A 15,823-nucleotide genomic window follows, 5' to 3' on the forward strand; every position below is an offset into this window, starting at 1 on the left:
ATATGAGTTGATGAAAACTTCCTTTTCCATTATCATAAGTTTGAAAGGCCTATAATCTTGGTGTGGAGACAAAGTTTAATATTCAAATGTCAATTATAAGTTTTCCTAATATGTGTATTATCATAAATAAGAAGACATTAATGCAATGATTTATGCAGTCACTCTAATGAAAATAAAAGCAGTGTTAAGACCTAAGACTTAAGACCTCTGAATACAATTTGTCGCATAAACCAAATATATTACAAACTGTAAGACATTACTTGAGAAAAAGTAAAATTCAATAGTTGCTTATCTTCTTGAAAATGTATAATAATGATTTTTTGTTGATAATCAAAAAATTAGGAGGTTTCATTTTTTCCTAATCTAAAATTAGGAAGTTTCTAGATAATAAATCACTATCATAATCTAATTTTGATAATCAATTAATAACTGAATCTTTCATAGCCTTCAAATCCACAATTTTTCTTCTAAAATACTTTTTTTTCTTTAGGTTTGCTTTTATTTTGCTTTTGTTTTGTTTTGTTTTTACTTCTACTAGATTCTTTCTCCGCGCTACGCGCGGATAATATATTTAAATTTGTTACATTTATCATTTTTATTTGTATGTGAATTTTGTATATTAAATTATATATAACTAATTTTTAAATTGGATTTTTAATATATTTTTAGTTTGAAGTAAGTATTTCTATTATATGTAACACAATTAACTAATAAAATATGAAGAATCAAGTCCGAGATTTTAGAGTTATGTAAAAAAAATATAATTATGTATAGAACATAAATTATCTTAGTTTAAAAGATCGGAAACTCATCTCGAATAAATTCACGAAAAGAAATAGTAAAATATTTTTTTACGTGTAATAGTTGAAAACTGACAATTGAATATCAATCTAGAATATTATTTTAATATGTCTAATGGTAAAATATTAATTGTAATAAACAAATTTTAGAATTTTGTAATATTACATGAATTAGAAGTCTTTAAAATCTAAAATCTATTTTATTAACATAATATATTTTAATTCATTTATTATTTTGACGTTACAAAATATTGCTTTAATTTTATTTGTATATTAATTTTTTATAATTTAGTTTCTTTTTAAGTAATTTTAAAATTAGCAAGAATATAATATATTTAAAATTATTTATTTAAATATATCCAAATATGATGTCTCATTTTTATGTGTGTTTGCGTTGAGCATATTTAATTTGTAGTTTGTATATTTAATAACACATTGTTGCATGTCGTTCTATGGTTTTAATATGTGTTGTCATTTCATTTCTATTACTATTAACATGATTTTTTAGTGATCAGTGATAATGCATTTTTAAGGTTATGTATTATATTTTATCGTATATTTTTGAACTCTTCATGCTGGCACTTTTTTTAGAATCATTTTAATTAGATAATAGGTTTAAAGATGTAAATAAAACTGTGTATGTTGTAAATTTAGACTTTTAGTGTAATTGAGCAATATCAGTATATAAATTTAATCAATTACACAATAATTTACATAATTTAATTAGCCACACAATATCCAATAAGTATAAAGTTACATTGATATATAAAAAATAATTTATATAGTGAAACAAAAAATACTTTTTAACCATTATATTATAAAGCAAAGAGAATATTCAAATTATATTGAAACATTAAAATGTAAGAATCAGAAAAGCTGAAATCTCAACGTCGATCATTTACGTCGGCCATGCCTTAGACCATCTCCAATGTATTTCTCTATTTTTTTCTCTAAAATAGAGAAATTTCATAATAGAGATGAATTTGTCTCCGATGTATTTTTTTATTTTCTCTCCTGAAAAATAATATTCTTGATATATTCTTTTCTAAGTTTACAAATAATACTTTTTATTTGTGAAACTTGGAAACTAACCCAATTTATTTTAGTATTTTATAAAATTATGATATTATTACACTAAATATTTCTTTACAAACTATTATGTAAATAAATAATATAATTATATAAATAATATATTTCACTAAAAAATATTTTTGGTTATAATTGTTTAAGTAAAAAGTTAAAGGATCATTTTGTAAAAACAAATAGAGGAGGTGACATGGCAAAAATATAGTTTCTCATTGGCCGATTATTTTCGCCTACGTGGACACTCTATCTAGGGCTTATATCCTCCTTTTATTACTTGTTTGATTTATCAAAATATTTGTTTTGATCAAAGTTGTTAGAATGTTTTTTTATACATTATTATTATGAGATTTGTTGCACCATGCACATAAATAATAATATTATTTTATTTTAAAATTATAATTTACATCTGAATATTATCTTTTATATACTAAGTACAAGTCAATTTACCAATTAAATGCTGCCACATTCATGTTTACAAAATTAAAAAAAAAACAATTAAAATAAAACAATGTTGAAAAATAACTGTAGCCACCGGCTTCTTAAAACAATCCACTAGGACAACTACCCATGTGCTGAGGTGACTAGCCTAAGAATAGAACAAAATTCTACTATTATAATATAGATTTCTTCATAACTCACTCTTGTCTGCAAGTTTGAAATGTTATCTAATGATTCCACTGTGTGATACGAATAAGAACTACATTTGAAACCAAACCTCAAGCTATCAAAAAGCCAATCTTGTCAAAAAAACTACAGGAGTTAAAGAAAGAAGATACATTTCTAAATTTATCTTGTATAACCTCCACAGATTACATTGCAAATCATAGCTTCACATCACTATGAAGCTAGCTAAGAAAGAAGATACATCTCTAAAGAGAAAATCTATGAACCCATACGAACCCAAATGATAAATAAAAAGAAATGTAGAGCAAATACAACAAGTGTATAAATGTTCTTCAGTTATCAACAACTGTTCTTTCTGGTCATGACACCTTAATAACCAAAAACAAATCCAATCTTTTATATTCTTATAAAAAGATTCAAGAACTGGATTCTCCAATTGAAACCCAAACAATTTCAAAAAGGCTACCTTCTATTTTACAGAAAGAATGAATCTTTATCTCTCTCTTCTCTTTCTCTCTCTTTTTCTTATGTAGCATGCAGCAGCTTCCCTTTTAGCTGCAACAAGTTTCTTATGTATATGGGCAAACTAATACTTCTGAATCTTTAAAGTGAGTAAAAACCTGCAGTGCTTGTGTTTTTTTATCTCCATTTCTACTTCCTAATATCTTCCCTCTGTCTTCTACACCCGCAGTACCTTTAATATATATCTGAAAGTGTCGTTGTTTGCTACTCCAATATGTGACAGTTCCTGATGAAATCATTGGAGTAGTTAACATATTTTGTCCAGAACGGCCGGAGATGCTCAAAGCCAATCTCCAGCCACGGCTTCGATTGCCCATTGTAGTGTATCACCGCAGCTTTCCTCACAGTCTCTACGTTGGTCTTGTTCTGATATCCTAATCCTAGCATATGCCATGACGAGTCTATTACGTGAACATGACCCTTAAACGCGATTAGAGCAGGAGGCAAGGTTCCAAGCTTCCACATTGCCAGATTCAACCTTAGATTCTGCACAAAAACCAAACAGAGTATGAGAGTGAGGTAATAATATAAAGAGTGTAGGCTTCTTTAATAGTTTACCTCTCTAAGCCAAGAGTGATACGTTTCTCTGATATTTGTCTTCCTCCAAGCTTTTAGATCGAAGACATTCATACCATACGCCCAAGCGCATTCTTCAGGGTTTAAATGCTTTGCAATGAGCGGGTGAGAGAAGTTGAAGTAGTTCCTTAGACGCTTTGACATCACCCACTCATCTTCACCCCGGCAGGTTTCTACTGCTCCATTGACCTTACCACCAAGGTCAAGGTCCCAAAGTGGAGCCAAGTCTCTCTGTACAACTATATCATCGTCTAAGAAGACCACCTTGTCCAAGTTTGGGAAAAGCTATAACAAAAAGATAAGAGAGAGGACATTAGCATATGATTTTAAGAGAAGATTAGCATATAGCACTAGTCCTGGGCATATTATCCGAAACTCGAAAACCAAACCGGAACCGAACCCGATCCAAATTTACAAAATCCTGAATGGTTCTTATTTTCCTAAACCCGAAAAACCGAAACCGAAAACCAAACGGATGCTCAAATATTCAAAATATAATAAAAATATTTATTTTATTTTATATATTAAATTATCATTTTTAAATAAAAGATATGAAAAAACCCCGATTTTTTTTTGTTTTTTCGGGTTTAACTCGGGTTTTTGTGTTTTTTTGGCTTTAGACCCGAACCAACCCTGAACTATTTCTCATTCGGTTCCATTTCTGGTTTTATATAAAAATAGAAACCAGACCCAAACCGATCCGAACAACCCAACCCGAATAACCCAAAAACCGAACCGACCAAATGGCCACCACTATATAGCACAGGTGAAAGTTGAACAATGGGGAGGTATAAGATTACCTCCGGTATATATATCCTAAGATGATTGAGCAAAGATATATATTTTGGACTTCTAGACTGCAACTTCGAAGCAAATCTCCTCGGAGTTGTCTCAGTAAGGTTCGCCCCAGCGACATGATTCCCATGGTAATAGTTCCTGACACCATTATGGCTCTCAGCAGCTTCCAGAACCGGAACATTCTCTTTTGTCAGCCAGTCAAACTGATGAACACCTTTAACTTCCACAATAGCAGGCGCAACACTATTGAGAGCAAACCAAGAATGCATACCCGCGTACGTTTTCTTGTCTGTGATGATGTGAAAGACGATTTTCTCCGGGTTCGAAGATGACTGCACGGCGGACGAGACCACGACGGATGCAGCGAGTATATTGTCTGTGGAGAGAATGAAATGGTGGTAAGAGTTGTTTAAGAGAAGAGGGAGAAGCTCTGGCGATGGGAGCTGACGGCGAGCGTGAGCGTTGGAGGAGTATTCGTCTGTGAGTTTTAGAGAGAGACAGTGGATGCCTTTGGGGATGGAGCTCGCTGCGAAGTGCTTGTTCGTGAGTTCGGCGAATTTGGATTCTCTGATGTCTTGTTCGAACTTCTCCATCTGATTTTAAGACAAGAGATAAACAAATCACATTAAGATAACGTTCTTAGTTTAGATGGATAACTTTAGTGAAAGAACATACGTACCATGGCTCGTAAGACAAGAGCAAAGGTTTTTGCATCGTAGTGGTTGTTCTTTATATCGGAAACAAGATGGCGAAATGAATCTGGAAGTTTTAAACCATGTGGAATCTCTTGAGTGCTTGCTTCGTTTAGGATTGTATAGAAGTCTCTAGCTAGTCTCTGCAGTAAGAGAACACACAAAGGAAATATTATTTAAGGACATGAAAAGTAGTGAAAAATTAGCAAACAACTCACCTCTGAATCATCTACTCTACCAAGAAGACGTGGACCTAACCGCCTCCCTAAACAATCTGAAAGTAAGAAAAAATAAAAGAGAAACTTAAACAAGAGCATCACAAGTACATAAAACGAAATCATCATATCATTGCAAAAAAAAAAAACACCAATCTAGAATGGAGAAACTCAGGCAATGAAATGAACATCCTAAACCATAACATATGAATGTCTAAACCTAGTAAGGAGGGATGAATCTGTAGATTCAACTCCATACAAATAAAAGATCCTACAAAATTAATGTGAGAAAATAGATAGTGGCATTATATCTAACCACTAACATGTAAAAGATCATTAGTGGGGGACCTAACAAGAAAAATCCAAAAATGCTCAACTGAACACTAAAAGTCCCATGCTCAAATGCCACATGCTAGAGACACTGAACACCAAAAAGATGCTAACTTTTTTGTCAACCTGCCAAAGTCCAGCTGATAAAGAATATCACAATCATTGCACGAAACTAAAAATATAATCCTAAATTAATCTTTTTTTTTTGTTCAAATATAATCCTAAATTAATCTAATCCAGATAAAAAAAACCAGTAAAGACAAAGAACACAACACAATCAGAAACTAAAGATTCAGTGAAGACAAAGGAAGGAACAAAAGAGGTTTGTTTTTTGTTTTTTCTTTTTTTTGTTTACCAATGGAGGAGCACTTGTTGGCACCTTCGAGGGTAACAAGAGCGGTTAAGATGAAAACAAAAGGCAACAAGAAGGCGAGGATCAAGATGGTGTGGAAGAGAGTGCGGTAAGAGATGTGGCGAGCTGCGAGTTTGATCTTCATCAAGTCAGAAGTAGTGAACTCATTGCTGCTGCTCGATATCGTGATGCTTCTCATGCTAGGCGATACGTGAAGCTGCATCCTTTTTTGTAAACCCCCAATCCCAACATCAGATCCGCCGATCAGGTTCTCGAACTATCCTCCAAACCCGTCTCTGTTTGGCTCCTTGTCCTTTATTCTTTGTGGTCTTCTCGTAGACCGCCGCATTGGTGTTTTCCGACCACCAGATCCGAATTTGAGATTCCCGCCACCTCCTCCTCTGGAGATTGCTTTAAACCGAAATTGGATACGGGAATTCAAATGGGTTTGCCGCAAAATCACGTCTTGAGCAGACCTTGACAGAGATCAAGATTCCAAATCAAAGAGCTGAGGATGAGGAAGAAGAAATGAATAATTGAGAGCTCAGTGAGTTTTGCCGGTGGATCCCAAATAAAAAGAAAAAGAATATCCCCGAAAACAAAAAGAAAAATGATAATTAATTGAAGATTTAAAATTATATAATGGGAGTTAATTGGGTGACTTGAGCTTGAGTTTAGGGATTGTTTTATAGAGAGCTATAATTAAGCAATTGTCTCCTCCTACCTATTTTCATGGCTAAGCCAATAGTTTTGCTTTCTCATCATCTGTCCTTCCTCCTCTTTAATGATTTGATATAGTACTATAAACTAATCGTAATCAATTAAAATTGACAATTTAGTTGATATAAAACATTATAAATTTCATTCAGGATAATTAGACATTAATTTACTCCATCTTCCTAACCTCTTAGTTAGATGCTAATATTTATTCATAATCGTTAGATTAAGGCCACCAGCAAGAGTAAATTGGCATCGTCCACATGAAAACTGGGTGGATCATTACACTAATGATTTTGAAGTTTTTGTTTTTTTTTTTTTAACTTGAGATGATTTTGAAGTTGTTCTAGCTGGTAGGGATTTTCTCAAATTTATTACAAGAACTCGTACAATTCTCTGTCGTTTTCGTTTAGCATGTTACCAAAAAAGTAGTTTATTTAATTTCATTTATTATATGTTCAAAAGTTTTGTTGTTGAATACCATAGGCATAGACCAACCGACACATTCAATTATGACTTTTCTAATCTAAAAGAACAGAGCAAAAAAGTCTTAAAATTTGACTACCATATTCAAATTCTACTCGAGAAAACAGAGTTTCAGTAAAACTTGACCCCAACAGTAAAAGGAACAGCACTGAGAAGCCCCAAACCCTCATCATTGCTCTGTTTACGAGTAATCAGTAGATGCTCAACATTCCTCTTATCACATTCAGTAACAAACTCAGTGTCCCCAGATTCAAGTTCACACTTGAGTCCCAAGAAACTCGCTGATTCTTCATCACTACTAATATCTTGTTCCACAAGTATCAGCTCATTCATCAAAACCCTAGATTCAGATTCACCAGCTCTTCTTCGTTTCTGCTGATCGAATTTATCCTTGTCTCCCAAAAAACTAGCTGGTTCGTTCGATGTTTCACATCTACTAACCCATTCTTCCTCAAGATTTTGATCACTACTCACAAACCCAAACTCAAACTCAGCAGCTTTTCTCACTTTCTTGTGTCTCAGGAAACCGCTAGGCCTTTCATGCACAGCATCCATTGCTTCACCAGCAAGTTTCACTCCGTCTACTACAAACTTGGGACTACTCTTATACAAAAGAATCAAACTGGAGAAAACTTTATTTATTTTTTTTGGTCAAACAACTAGAGAAAACTTTTATATTAAGAAAATAATACTTGAAAAGAGCTTACAATATATGATAACCCAAAGATACATAATTACCAACAAAAACCAAAGCTAAACATCTCTGTTGGACTTTCATAAAAGCGACAATTATTGATCAAAGCAGAGTAAAAAGGAACAAAAGTATATGATAATTCGAGAAAAAAACATGAAATTAAAAAGCTAAAGGAAGAGGTTTGTTTGGTTTAACCGTTTAGGCAAGAGCAGGCATGTCCTTGAGCCACTGGTCCAACGGCTTACCAATAGAGTAAACAATAAACCCAATCTTCCTCAGCTTCTCAGCATCCACCACGTTCCTCCCGTCAAAAACAAACGCCGGCTTCTGCATATTCTCAAAGATCTTCTCGTAATCCAGCTTCTTGAACTCATCCCACTCCGTCAAGATACAGATACCGTGAGCGTCCTTGGTCGCGGCGTACGCGTCCCAAGCCACCGAGACTTGCTTCACAGTAGTGGGGCTCATTGGCTGGAGGTGAAGCGGGTGGTCCCAGTCGAATTTGTTCATGGTCAAGTCTCTCTGGATCTGCTCCTCGGTGACCTGCGGGTCGTAGATGCTGATACGAGCCTTGTCACCTATAAGGCCTTTGCAGACATCGATGGCGGGTGTCTCTCTAGTGTCTCCAGTGTCTTTCTTGAAGGCGAAACCGAGAACCGCGATCTTTTTGTTGGAGACGGTGTTGAACATCGAGGAGACGATGCGGTTGACGAATCTTGTTTTCTGGTAGTCGTTGATCTTGATGACTTGTTTCCAGTACTCGGCCACTTCTGGTAAGCCGTTGCATTCACAGATGTAGACTAAGTTGAGAATGTCCTTCTGGAAACATGACCCGCCGAAGCCTACGCTCGAGTTCAAGAACTTAGGACCGATTCTTGAGTCTTTACCCACGGCGTAGGACACCTCAGTGACGTTTGCGCCTGTTGCTTCGCAGAGAGCTGACATAGCGTTCACCGAAGAGATCCTCTGAGCTAAGAAGGCGTTAGCCGCGAGCTTCGAAAGCTCTGCGGACCAGAGATTAGTGGTGAGGATCCTCTCCTCGGGTACCCACTGGGAATAAATGTCTTTCAAGGCTTTCACGGCCGCGAACCCTTCTGGGGTTTCGCGGCCGCCGATGAGCACACGGTCCGGTTTGAAAAGGTCCTCGATGGCGGTTCCTTCGGCGAGGAACTCGGGGTTGGAGAGGATCTGGAACTTGATCCCTTTGCTGTTGTGGGTGAGGATCTTCTCGATGGCCTCAGCAGTTTTGACAGGGACGGTCGATTTCTCGACCACGATCTTGTCGGAAACCGAGACGTCAGCGATCATGCGCGCCGCGCTCTCCCAGTAAGTCAAGTCCGCGGCCTTGCCTGCTCCAAGGCCGCGGGTCTTGGTGGGGGTGTTGACGGAGACGAAGACAATGTCGGCCTCTCTGACGTGTTTCTCAACGTCGGTGCTGAAGAAGAGGTTTTTTCCGCGGCACTGTTTGACGACGTCGTCGAGACCGGGCTCGTAGATGGGGAGCTGGTCGCTGTTCCAGGCGGTGATTCTTGGGACGGAGATGTCGACGACAGCTACTTCAACGGATGGGCATTTTAGTGCAATGACGGCCATGGTTGGACCACCGACGTATCCAGCTCCAATGCAGCATATCTTCACCATTTTTTTTTTTGCTTGTAAAATCTGAATTTACCTCAAAGAAAAAAGGTTAGATCCATAAGTAATCAATGCCATAAATAAATCACCAATATTAAGAGATGAAGTTCAGTATGAACAGCACACAAGTTCTTAAATATTCGATTATAACAACTAAAAAGAACACTGGAGCAAAAGAAAACATAAATAAAGAACTAAACTTTGACAGTTATTTTTTTGTTTTTTTTTTAAATCAGATCAGGTTCGGTAAGAATTAGAAGATGTCCATAGAATGCATTTACGTAAAACACTAAACATTAACAGAATATTATGTGCAGCTACCACCAATTCATATCAACCCATATTCGTGATAATGATTAACAATGAGCAGCTTCAAAGCTAAATTCAATGGAAAAAAAATACAAATTCAAATCAAAATATCAGATCTGATACATGCAAAAGTACATGGTGAAAAAAAAACGTAAAATGAGAAATGAGAAATGAAATTACGTGAATTTTCTGCGGATCACCGACACGGATCGAACGTGAATGCACAAAATTCTCAACACTCAACAGAAACTAAGAAGATTCAAAACCAAATAGATGTGAAAAAAGCAGCTAATTAGATCAAAATCGAAACGAGATTGGATCTCGAAAACAGAGAGGGAGAAGATACAATTGATTCATACCTTTGTGCAAGCCTCTGGTGTCTACACACTAACGAAGAAGATGGAGCTGAGATTGGTGGGGGAAAGCTAAATCAGATGACGATGGAGGAAGAAGAGCGGGTGTGTAGCGGAGTTTATATAGGTGATGCGATCACCCCCTTGAAACCGTCAAAGCTAAACTCCGGTTTAATTATTAAACTTTCAGTTAAAGAAAAAACATTAAATGCGAAAAACGATGGGCCTCACAATGTTTGGCAGGTTTTAATTAACTCACGTTAAAACATTTTAGTTTTTACCATACCTCGAAGGATTGAATTTGGACCAGCTTCAATAGACTGTGTCGTATAAGTCAACAAAACAATTGTCGTGTTATGTGTTCAGTTAGTTAAATAAATATGCATCTACTTTTTTTTTCTTATTGCTGGATTTGGTTACCTATTTTAGAGATAGATATTTGATATATGTAAGAAACAAAATAAATCATTTATCGTTCTGCCTAACCTTTTTTCCTATAAATTTAGTGTTTGGACCAACATAAATGCAAATACTTAATCCAAAGTATATTTTATATTCAGAAATTATGGAAACAAATTGAAAAATGTATGACTGCTTGCCTAATCTCCACAATATATATAGAATGCTGAATAACTTCCTATTACTTTGATGTTTTACTTTTGAAACACGACCCGATATATTTGTAAAATCAGATATATACATCAAATTTGGTGTAAAGATTTATTCAAAAAAAGTGGTATATGCATATTGTTATTTTTAGAGAAAATAGTAGTATATGTATATTGCTCTCAGTTTACACTTACATTTAATGATCCCCTTATATTTTCTATATTTTTTTCTTTGGCCAATTAATATATTTCTTTCAAAGTAATAGTATTACACCTTTTTTTTATAGTATTACACTATTACATCGTGTATATATGTATATATTACAAACTAATGTTGTTATTTTAATTTGAGAAATATGAAGATGAAGACAAAAACTATATAACGAAGTTTGTTAATATGTTGTTAGTAAAAGAAATGTTAATGAAGTGTTATGAAAACATATTTTGAGTAACTTAAAATTCCATAATACATCATTGGTTTTCAATACTTTAATGTGCGTCACTGCCCAGTTTTCAGTCTAGAATATACTTCCCAAAGGTTGGTGTTTAGTTTCAATAATGTACATCTTAATCTATTATTATTAAAACCAATTTGTAACAGTAGTTAAGAGATTGTGCGGTGGAGTCTGCAGGACAAACTTGAAATAGAAGACTAATTGCACTTTGCTTAAAAACTCAGTCACACTTTCTGAAGTGCATCTCAAGCTATAAATGAATAGTTTTATAAATAAAATAAACAAGAAGAGTGTGGTTGAAAATATATAATTTTAAATTAATCAATACTGAAACCAAATCTTTTGGAAAAATGCGAATATATAACATGGTTTGTATACGTTGACCACCCAAAAAGATGATTCGAATACAACTCGATTTGGTTTGCCATGTTACTTAAACTGGATGACTATATACCCCCAAAATCATAATTTATATATTATATTACTATATAGTTTATCTTTGAATTCGAATGCGGTTATAGGGTCACTTTTCACTTTCAGCAATATATACTCCAGTTAAAATATAGTTGTTAAATACGGTAATATACTACTTAATTACGTGTCATCTTTATTCTTCACATATTTTACAATATTTTTTTATTCGACCATACATATTTTACAATTGATATATATTTTTGTTTCGTATAATATTGTCGTATCGTTAAAACAAAGTTAAAGCATATATACATAAAAAAAATATTTCATATTATTTAAATCAAAAATTTATTTATGATAATTTACATAATAAAGATCAATATATTTTTCACATTGTTTTTCGAGCGTATGTATATTTTTTTTCATATAATATATATGATTATTTTTCGAGCGTATATATATTTTTTGTCAATATTTTCCGGTGTATACATATATATTTTTGAATGACCATAAAGAATTATATGCAAAAGTCCGTACATTAATCTAAGGTGAATCTCAAGCTATTTTAAATTTTTGTTCCGTATTCTTTTTCTAACAAAAATAAAAAAAATTAACCTATTGAACTTATATTCAATGAAGAAAATACTTATATTCATTAAACCAAATTTTCGTTGGTGTATATTTACAGAACTTAGTAAAAATATTAGACAAAAATAAAATCATTATATGCATGCTCTTTAGGCGCAACACCTCTAGCTGTGATCCAACGAAGTGAAACATTCCCACACAATGGTTAGTTTTTTTTTTGATAAGTCTTATCGACTGATCCAGTCAGTCTCGGAAAAAAATACACTTAATAGTACAGACTAATCCAAAAACGTACCACATTGCATGACTCAAATTTGAAATATTTTCCGATTAGTATCAGGAGCGAATCAAAAATCAATCATCTGTTATGTTTCACCATGTAAATCACTTAGATCGAAGCCCAAGCCTAGACTAGACAAACAGTGATGTCACACGATGGTTGTTACAAAAAAAAAACTTCTTACACCAGTCTACTCTTTGCTCCACGCACCTTGGCTTACCATATGATAGACTGCAGCCACTCCCAAAACCGGACCATTAAACCGCAAACACACATGATTTTAACCTTACACCAACTGTATGCATCATCTAATAATTATTTTTCTTCTGCTACATCCACTGGCATTTACACCAATGCATCTGACCAAAAGTTTGATCCGACGGCTAATATTACATGGAGTAAAACTATTTGCTGGAAAATTTGAAATGACGTGGCATTAAAACTCATCATTATTATTCAACGGACAAGATTATAGATTATAGAAATAAATAATTTATTTCTATAAACTTATTTTAAAAAACAGCAACAAGAGAAGAAGACTAGCCGTTATCAAGAGCGTCCAAAAGAGCGCCGCAACGGTCACATTATTTTCCCCCGATCTATCTATCTATCTATCTTCTACACAACTCCATTACCAACACAAAACTCAATAACGAATCGCTCTTATTCGATTCCAGATCTGTACTTATCATCTCCCATGGAATCGTTAATTTCGAAGAATGTTAAACCGGGGACTCCGGTTAAGGATCGGAGCAAGTCGTCTCATCTGGAGAACGCCAACCCTAACCTCTCTCACGCTAAGTCCCCCCTCGCGAAATCGTCATCATCATCGCCGATCGTGAAGAGATCGGCGCCGAAGAAGAATCAGAGTCCGAATCCGAATCCGAAGCCTAGCCAGGCGGTTTTCTCGCCGCGGAATCGGATCAGGGAGAGGAGGTTCGTGGTGGTGGCGAAGAAGAACTCGAGGAAAGGGAAGAAGGATCCGTCGTCGCCAGCCGCGGAGACTAGTACTGTTCGTGAGATCGATTGTAGATGCGGAGAGAGGAAGAGAGGGAACATGAAGTGCGTTTGCGTCGCGTACGAGACGCTGCGTGCTTCTCAGGAGGAGTTTCTCAAGAAACGAAGCGAGTCCGAGGAGAAGGAGAAGGAGGAAGGATGTGATCTTGAAGAGGGAGAAGGTGGAGGAGAGTCCTTGGAGCCGGAGGTGATAGGCGCTTTGAAGAGGACGAGGGGTAAAGTGGTGGAGGAGTCGAGGAGGAGCGTGCCTGAATCTGGTAAAGTGATGAATCTTGTTGAAGCATTTGAGAAACTCACTTGCTTCAGTACCAAAAAGGACGAAGAGGAGCAAACCGTTGGGGATGTGAGAGAGCAATCTAAGTTGTGGGAGGGAGAGAAAGAGACACACAACACATGGAGTTCTGCGTTTTGTCCAAATGAATTGGTCTTGACGGCTAAGAATCTTGGGTTAGACCCCAAGGCCTCGGTCTCGTCGTCCTGGGACAGTAGCCACAAGAGGTTAGCTCGTTGGTGGCTTAGTCTCTGTTAGTTTTATAATATTGCCACGTTCTGACTTGTTTGATCTGAGTGATGTTTCAGTGTTTTGAGTGGGATGTCAAATGCTGGGAGGAGAAGCAGAAGAAATGTATGTGTCTTGGATAGTATATGCTAATAACGCTTAGGGATTGTGAGAATTGACATACATTTGATGTTTTTGTGTGTGGCAGAGCTTGGACTCGTCGACTACAATGGGAAGCAGAAAATCGAAGAAGAAGCAGGTTAAGGTTACTTCATTGAAGCCTTTCAAACTTAGAACTGAGGTATGAGCTTCTTAGATTTATAAATATTGCAAGTTTCTGGATTTATGGTAGAAACTGAGTCTTTGACTGTTTTGTTTATCTGCAGCAAAGAGGTAAGGTGAAAGAGGAAGAGTTTGCCAAGAAGCTCCAAGAGATAACAATGGTGGAAGAAAAGATGAGAATCCCCATTGCTCAAGGTCTTCCATGGACAACTGATGAACCTGAGGTAAGATCTTGCAAGCTCTAGTGAGAACCAGTAACATGGTATTTTGCAGTGTTTTAGAGGCCAAACTATAACTGTCTTTTTATGGATCTTACCTCCCAGAGAATTCAAATTTAAAATTGTGTAGTTGAATATGATTGTACAATGTCTTGATGAAGAGATAGGCGAGCTTAAGTGCGAAGTGAAAGCAGGTGATATCTTGATGAAGCAGCATTCTAATGTTGTTGTTTGCTGTTGCAGTGTCTGGTTAAGCCTCATGTGAAAGATATTACAATACCAGTTGACTTGACGCTCCACTCAGATGTTCGGGCAGTAGAACGCGCAGAATTTGATCAGCAGGTAAACCTAATGCATTGATTAAATCTACATTTTGTAAAGTTTGAAGTCAACACCATAGAGAGTTGTTCCCTCACTTTTTCAAGATACCGTAAATGTTGATAATGCCATTCCATTGTCGGCATATTTGCTTATCATCCTTGAGTTGTTTGCATCATTTCAATAAACTTCTCCATGTTAAAGTGTGAATATGCTGTTCTAGGTTGCAGTGAAGATGAGTTTCATCGAGCAATACAAAATGGAAAGAGAGAGAGAACAGAAGGTAAAATTTTATTGGGGGCCGTATCCAATATAAGAGGAGTGTCTTGCTTGAGTTGATTTCGATAATCCTTTTTCTTTTTTTCAGCTGGCGGAGGAAGAAGAGATAAGAAGGCTGAGGAAAGAATTGGTCCCAAAGGCGCAACCAATGCCATACTTTGATCGACCATTCATTCCAAGAAGGTAAAAGAGACTTCTGTTCTCTTCAAATTCCCTTCTTGCATATATACATCACAGAAAGAGATAGTTCTTGTCTGCAATAAGCTGACACAGAGTTTTGCTTATTGATGTTTTCCTTATTTTACCATTAAACAGGTCGAACAAACATCCAACTGCGCCAAGAGATCCCAAGTTTCACATACCGCAACACAAGAAGATCAGATGCTGCAGTTCATCTTCTTGCAGTGAAACTGGCTCTTACCTGAGCGATTTCAATTATCAATTTCTCTAGTTTTTGGTTACACTTGCGTTGGTTTTGGTTCTTTCTTTAGAACTGTCACAATATGTATGTTTTTAAAAATAAAGTCTCCAAAAATATTCTTTTGTGTACGCTTATATAAACATTCACCAATCCTTACTAGCTACATTAATTACAGTGTAATACATCAGTGTAACTCATGGTTGTAAATGCTTTTTCTTATAAACTATCTCGACCCTGTTCAATTGACAGTCACTG

The 15,823-nt window shown here is 35.6% G+C and overlaps 3 protein-coding genes across 8 annotated transcripts; 1 reads left to right on the forward strand and 2 right to left on the reverse strand.

Moving 5' to 3' along the window:
• Positions 1 to 2,659: 2,659 nt before the first annotated feature.
• On the reverse strand, positions 2,660 to 6,622 carry LOC103850984 (probable galacturonosyltransferase 14). 4 transcript variants are annotated; one of them, XM_033284193.1, is made up of 6 exons: positions 5,691 to 5,976; positions 5,317 to 5,372; positions 5,086 to 5,241; positions 4,409 to 4,999; positions 3,591 to 3,893; positions 2,660 to 3,518 (listed from the first exon to the last, which is right to left on the reverse strand). In XM_033284193.1, exons 1-6 carry the CDS (start codon positions 5,722 to 5,724, stop codon positions 3,237 to 3,239), a joined length of 1,422 nt encoding a protein of 473 aa, XP_033140084.1. In that variant the 5' UTR covers positions 5,725 to 5,976; the 3' UTR covers positions 2,660 to 3,236. The 4 variants fall into 4 exon arrangements, with proteins under 4 accessions (XP_033140084.1, XP_033140083.1, XP_009126049.1 ...); XM_033284192.1 differs by lacking the exon at positions 5,691 to 5,976 and adding an exon at positions 5,534 to 5,672; XM_009127801.3 differs by lacking the exon at positions 5,691 to 5,976 and adding an exon at positions 6,023 to 6,622 and having other exon boundaries at positions 2,676 to 3,518.
• Positions 6,623 to 7,858: 1,236 nt separating this feature from the next.
• On the reverse strand, positions 7,859 to 10,418 carry LOC103850986 (UDP-glucose 6-dehydrogenase 3). Of its 3 annotated transcripts, XM_018656903.2 has the most exons (3): positions 10,196 to 10,354; positions 10,017 to 10,085; positions 7,859 to 9,554 (listed from the first exon to the last, which is right to left on the reverse strand). In XM_018656903.2, the coding sequence occupies exon 3, from the start codon at positions 9,531 to 9,533 to the stop codon at positions 8,091 to 8,093; it is 1,443 nt and encodes a 480-aa protein (XP_018512419.2). In that variant the 5' UTR covers positions 9,534 to 9,554; positions 10,017 to 10,085; positions 10,196 to 10,354; the 3' UTR covers positions 7,859 to 8,090. The 3 variants fall into 3 exon arrangements, with proteins under 3 accessions (XP_018512419.2, XP_009126050.2, XP_009126051.2); XM_009127802.3 differs by lacking the exon at positions 10,017 to 10,085 and having other exon boundaries at positions 10,196 to 10,418; XM_009127803.3 differs by lacking the exon at positions 10,017 to 10,085 and having other exon boundaries at positions 7,859 to 9,564; positions 10,196 to 10,365.
• Positions 10,419 to 10,663: 245 nt separating this feature from the next.
• LOC103850987 lies at positions 10,664 to 15,731 on the forward strand. The gene is made up of 8 exons (XM_009127804.3): positions 10,664 to 14,049; positions 14,131 to 14,176; positions 14,259 to 14,351; positions 14,437 to 14,556; positions 14,794 to 14,892; positions 15,092 to 15,151; positions 15,236 to 15,330; positions 15,463 to 15,731. Exons 1-8 carry the CDS (start codon positions 13,232 to 13,234, stop codon positions 15,596 to 15,598), a joined length of 1,467 nt encoding a protein of 488 aa, XP_009126052.1. The 5' UTR covers positions 10,664 to 13,231; the 3' UTR covers positions 15,599 to 15,731.
• Positions 15,732 to 15,823: the final 92 nt, after the last annotated feature.

This window comes from Brassica rapa, chromosome A02, assembly GCF_000309985.2.
Source record: "Brassica rapa cultivar Chiifu-401-42 chromosome A02, CAAS_Brap_v3.01, whole genome shotgun sequence".
Taxonomy (NCBI): Eukaryota; Viridiplantae; Streptophyta; class Magnoliopsida; order Brassicales; family Brassicaceae; genus Brassica; species Brassica rapa.

What these genes read in the sequence shown, in the direction of transcription:
- LOC103850986 (XM_009127802.3), bottom strand. Translation starts at nt 9,533, where the DNA reads ATGGTGAAGATATGCTGCATTGGAGCTGGATACGTCGGTGGTCCAACC.
- LOC103850984 (XM_009127800.3), bottom strand. Translation starts at nt 6,218, where the DNA reads ATGCAGCTTCACGTATCGCCTAGCATGAGAAGCATCACGATATCGAGC. An exon ending in CAACAAGTGCTCCTCCATTG is followed by an intron (nt 5,373 to 5,998) that starts GTAAACAAAAAA and finishes TCTTACTTTCAG; the next exon opens with ATTGTTTAGGGAGGCGGTTA. An exon ending in GTAGAGTAGATGATTCAGAG is followed by an intron (nt 5,242 to 5,316) that starts GTGAGTTGTTTG and finishes CTCTTACTGCAG; the next exon opens with AGACTAGCTAGAGACTTCTA.
- LOC103850987 (XM_009127804.3), top strand. Translation starts at nt 13,232, where the DNA reads ATGGAATCGTTAATTTCGAAGAATGTTAAACCGGGGACTCCGGTTAAG. An exon ending in GGAGGAGAAGCAGAAGAAAT is followed by an intron (nt 14,177 to 14,258) that starts GTATGTGTCTTG and finishes TGTGTGTGGCAG; the next exon opens with AGCTTGGACTCGTCGACTAC. An exon ending in CGACCATTCATTCCAAGAAG is followed by an intron (nt 15,331 to 15,462) that starts GTAAAAGAGACT and finishes ACCATTAAACAG; the next exon opens with GTCGAACAAACATCCAACTG.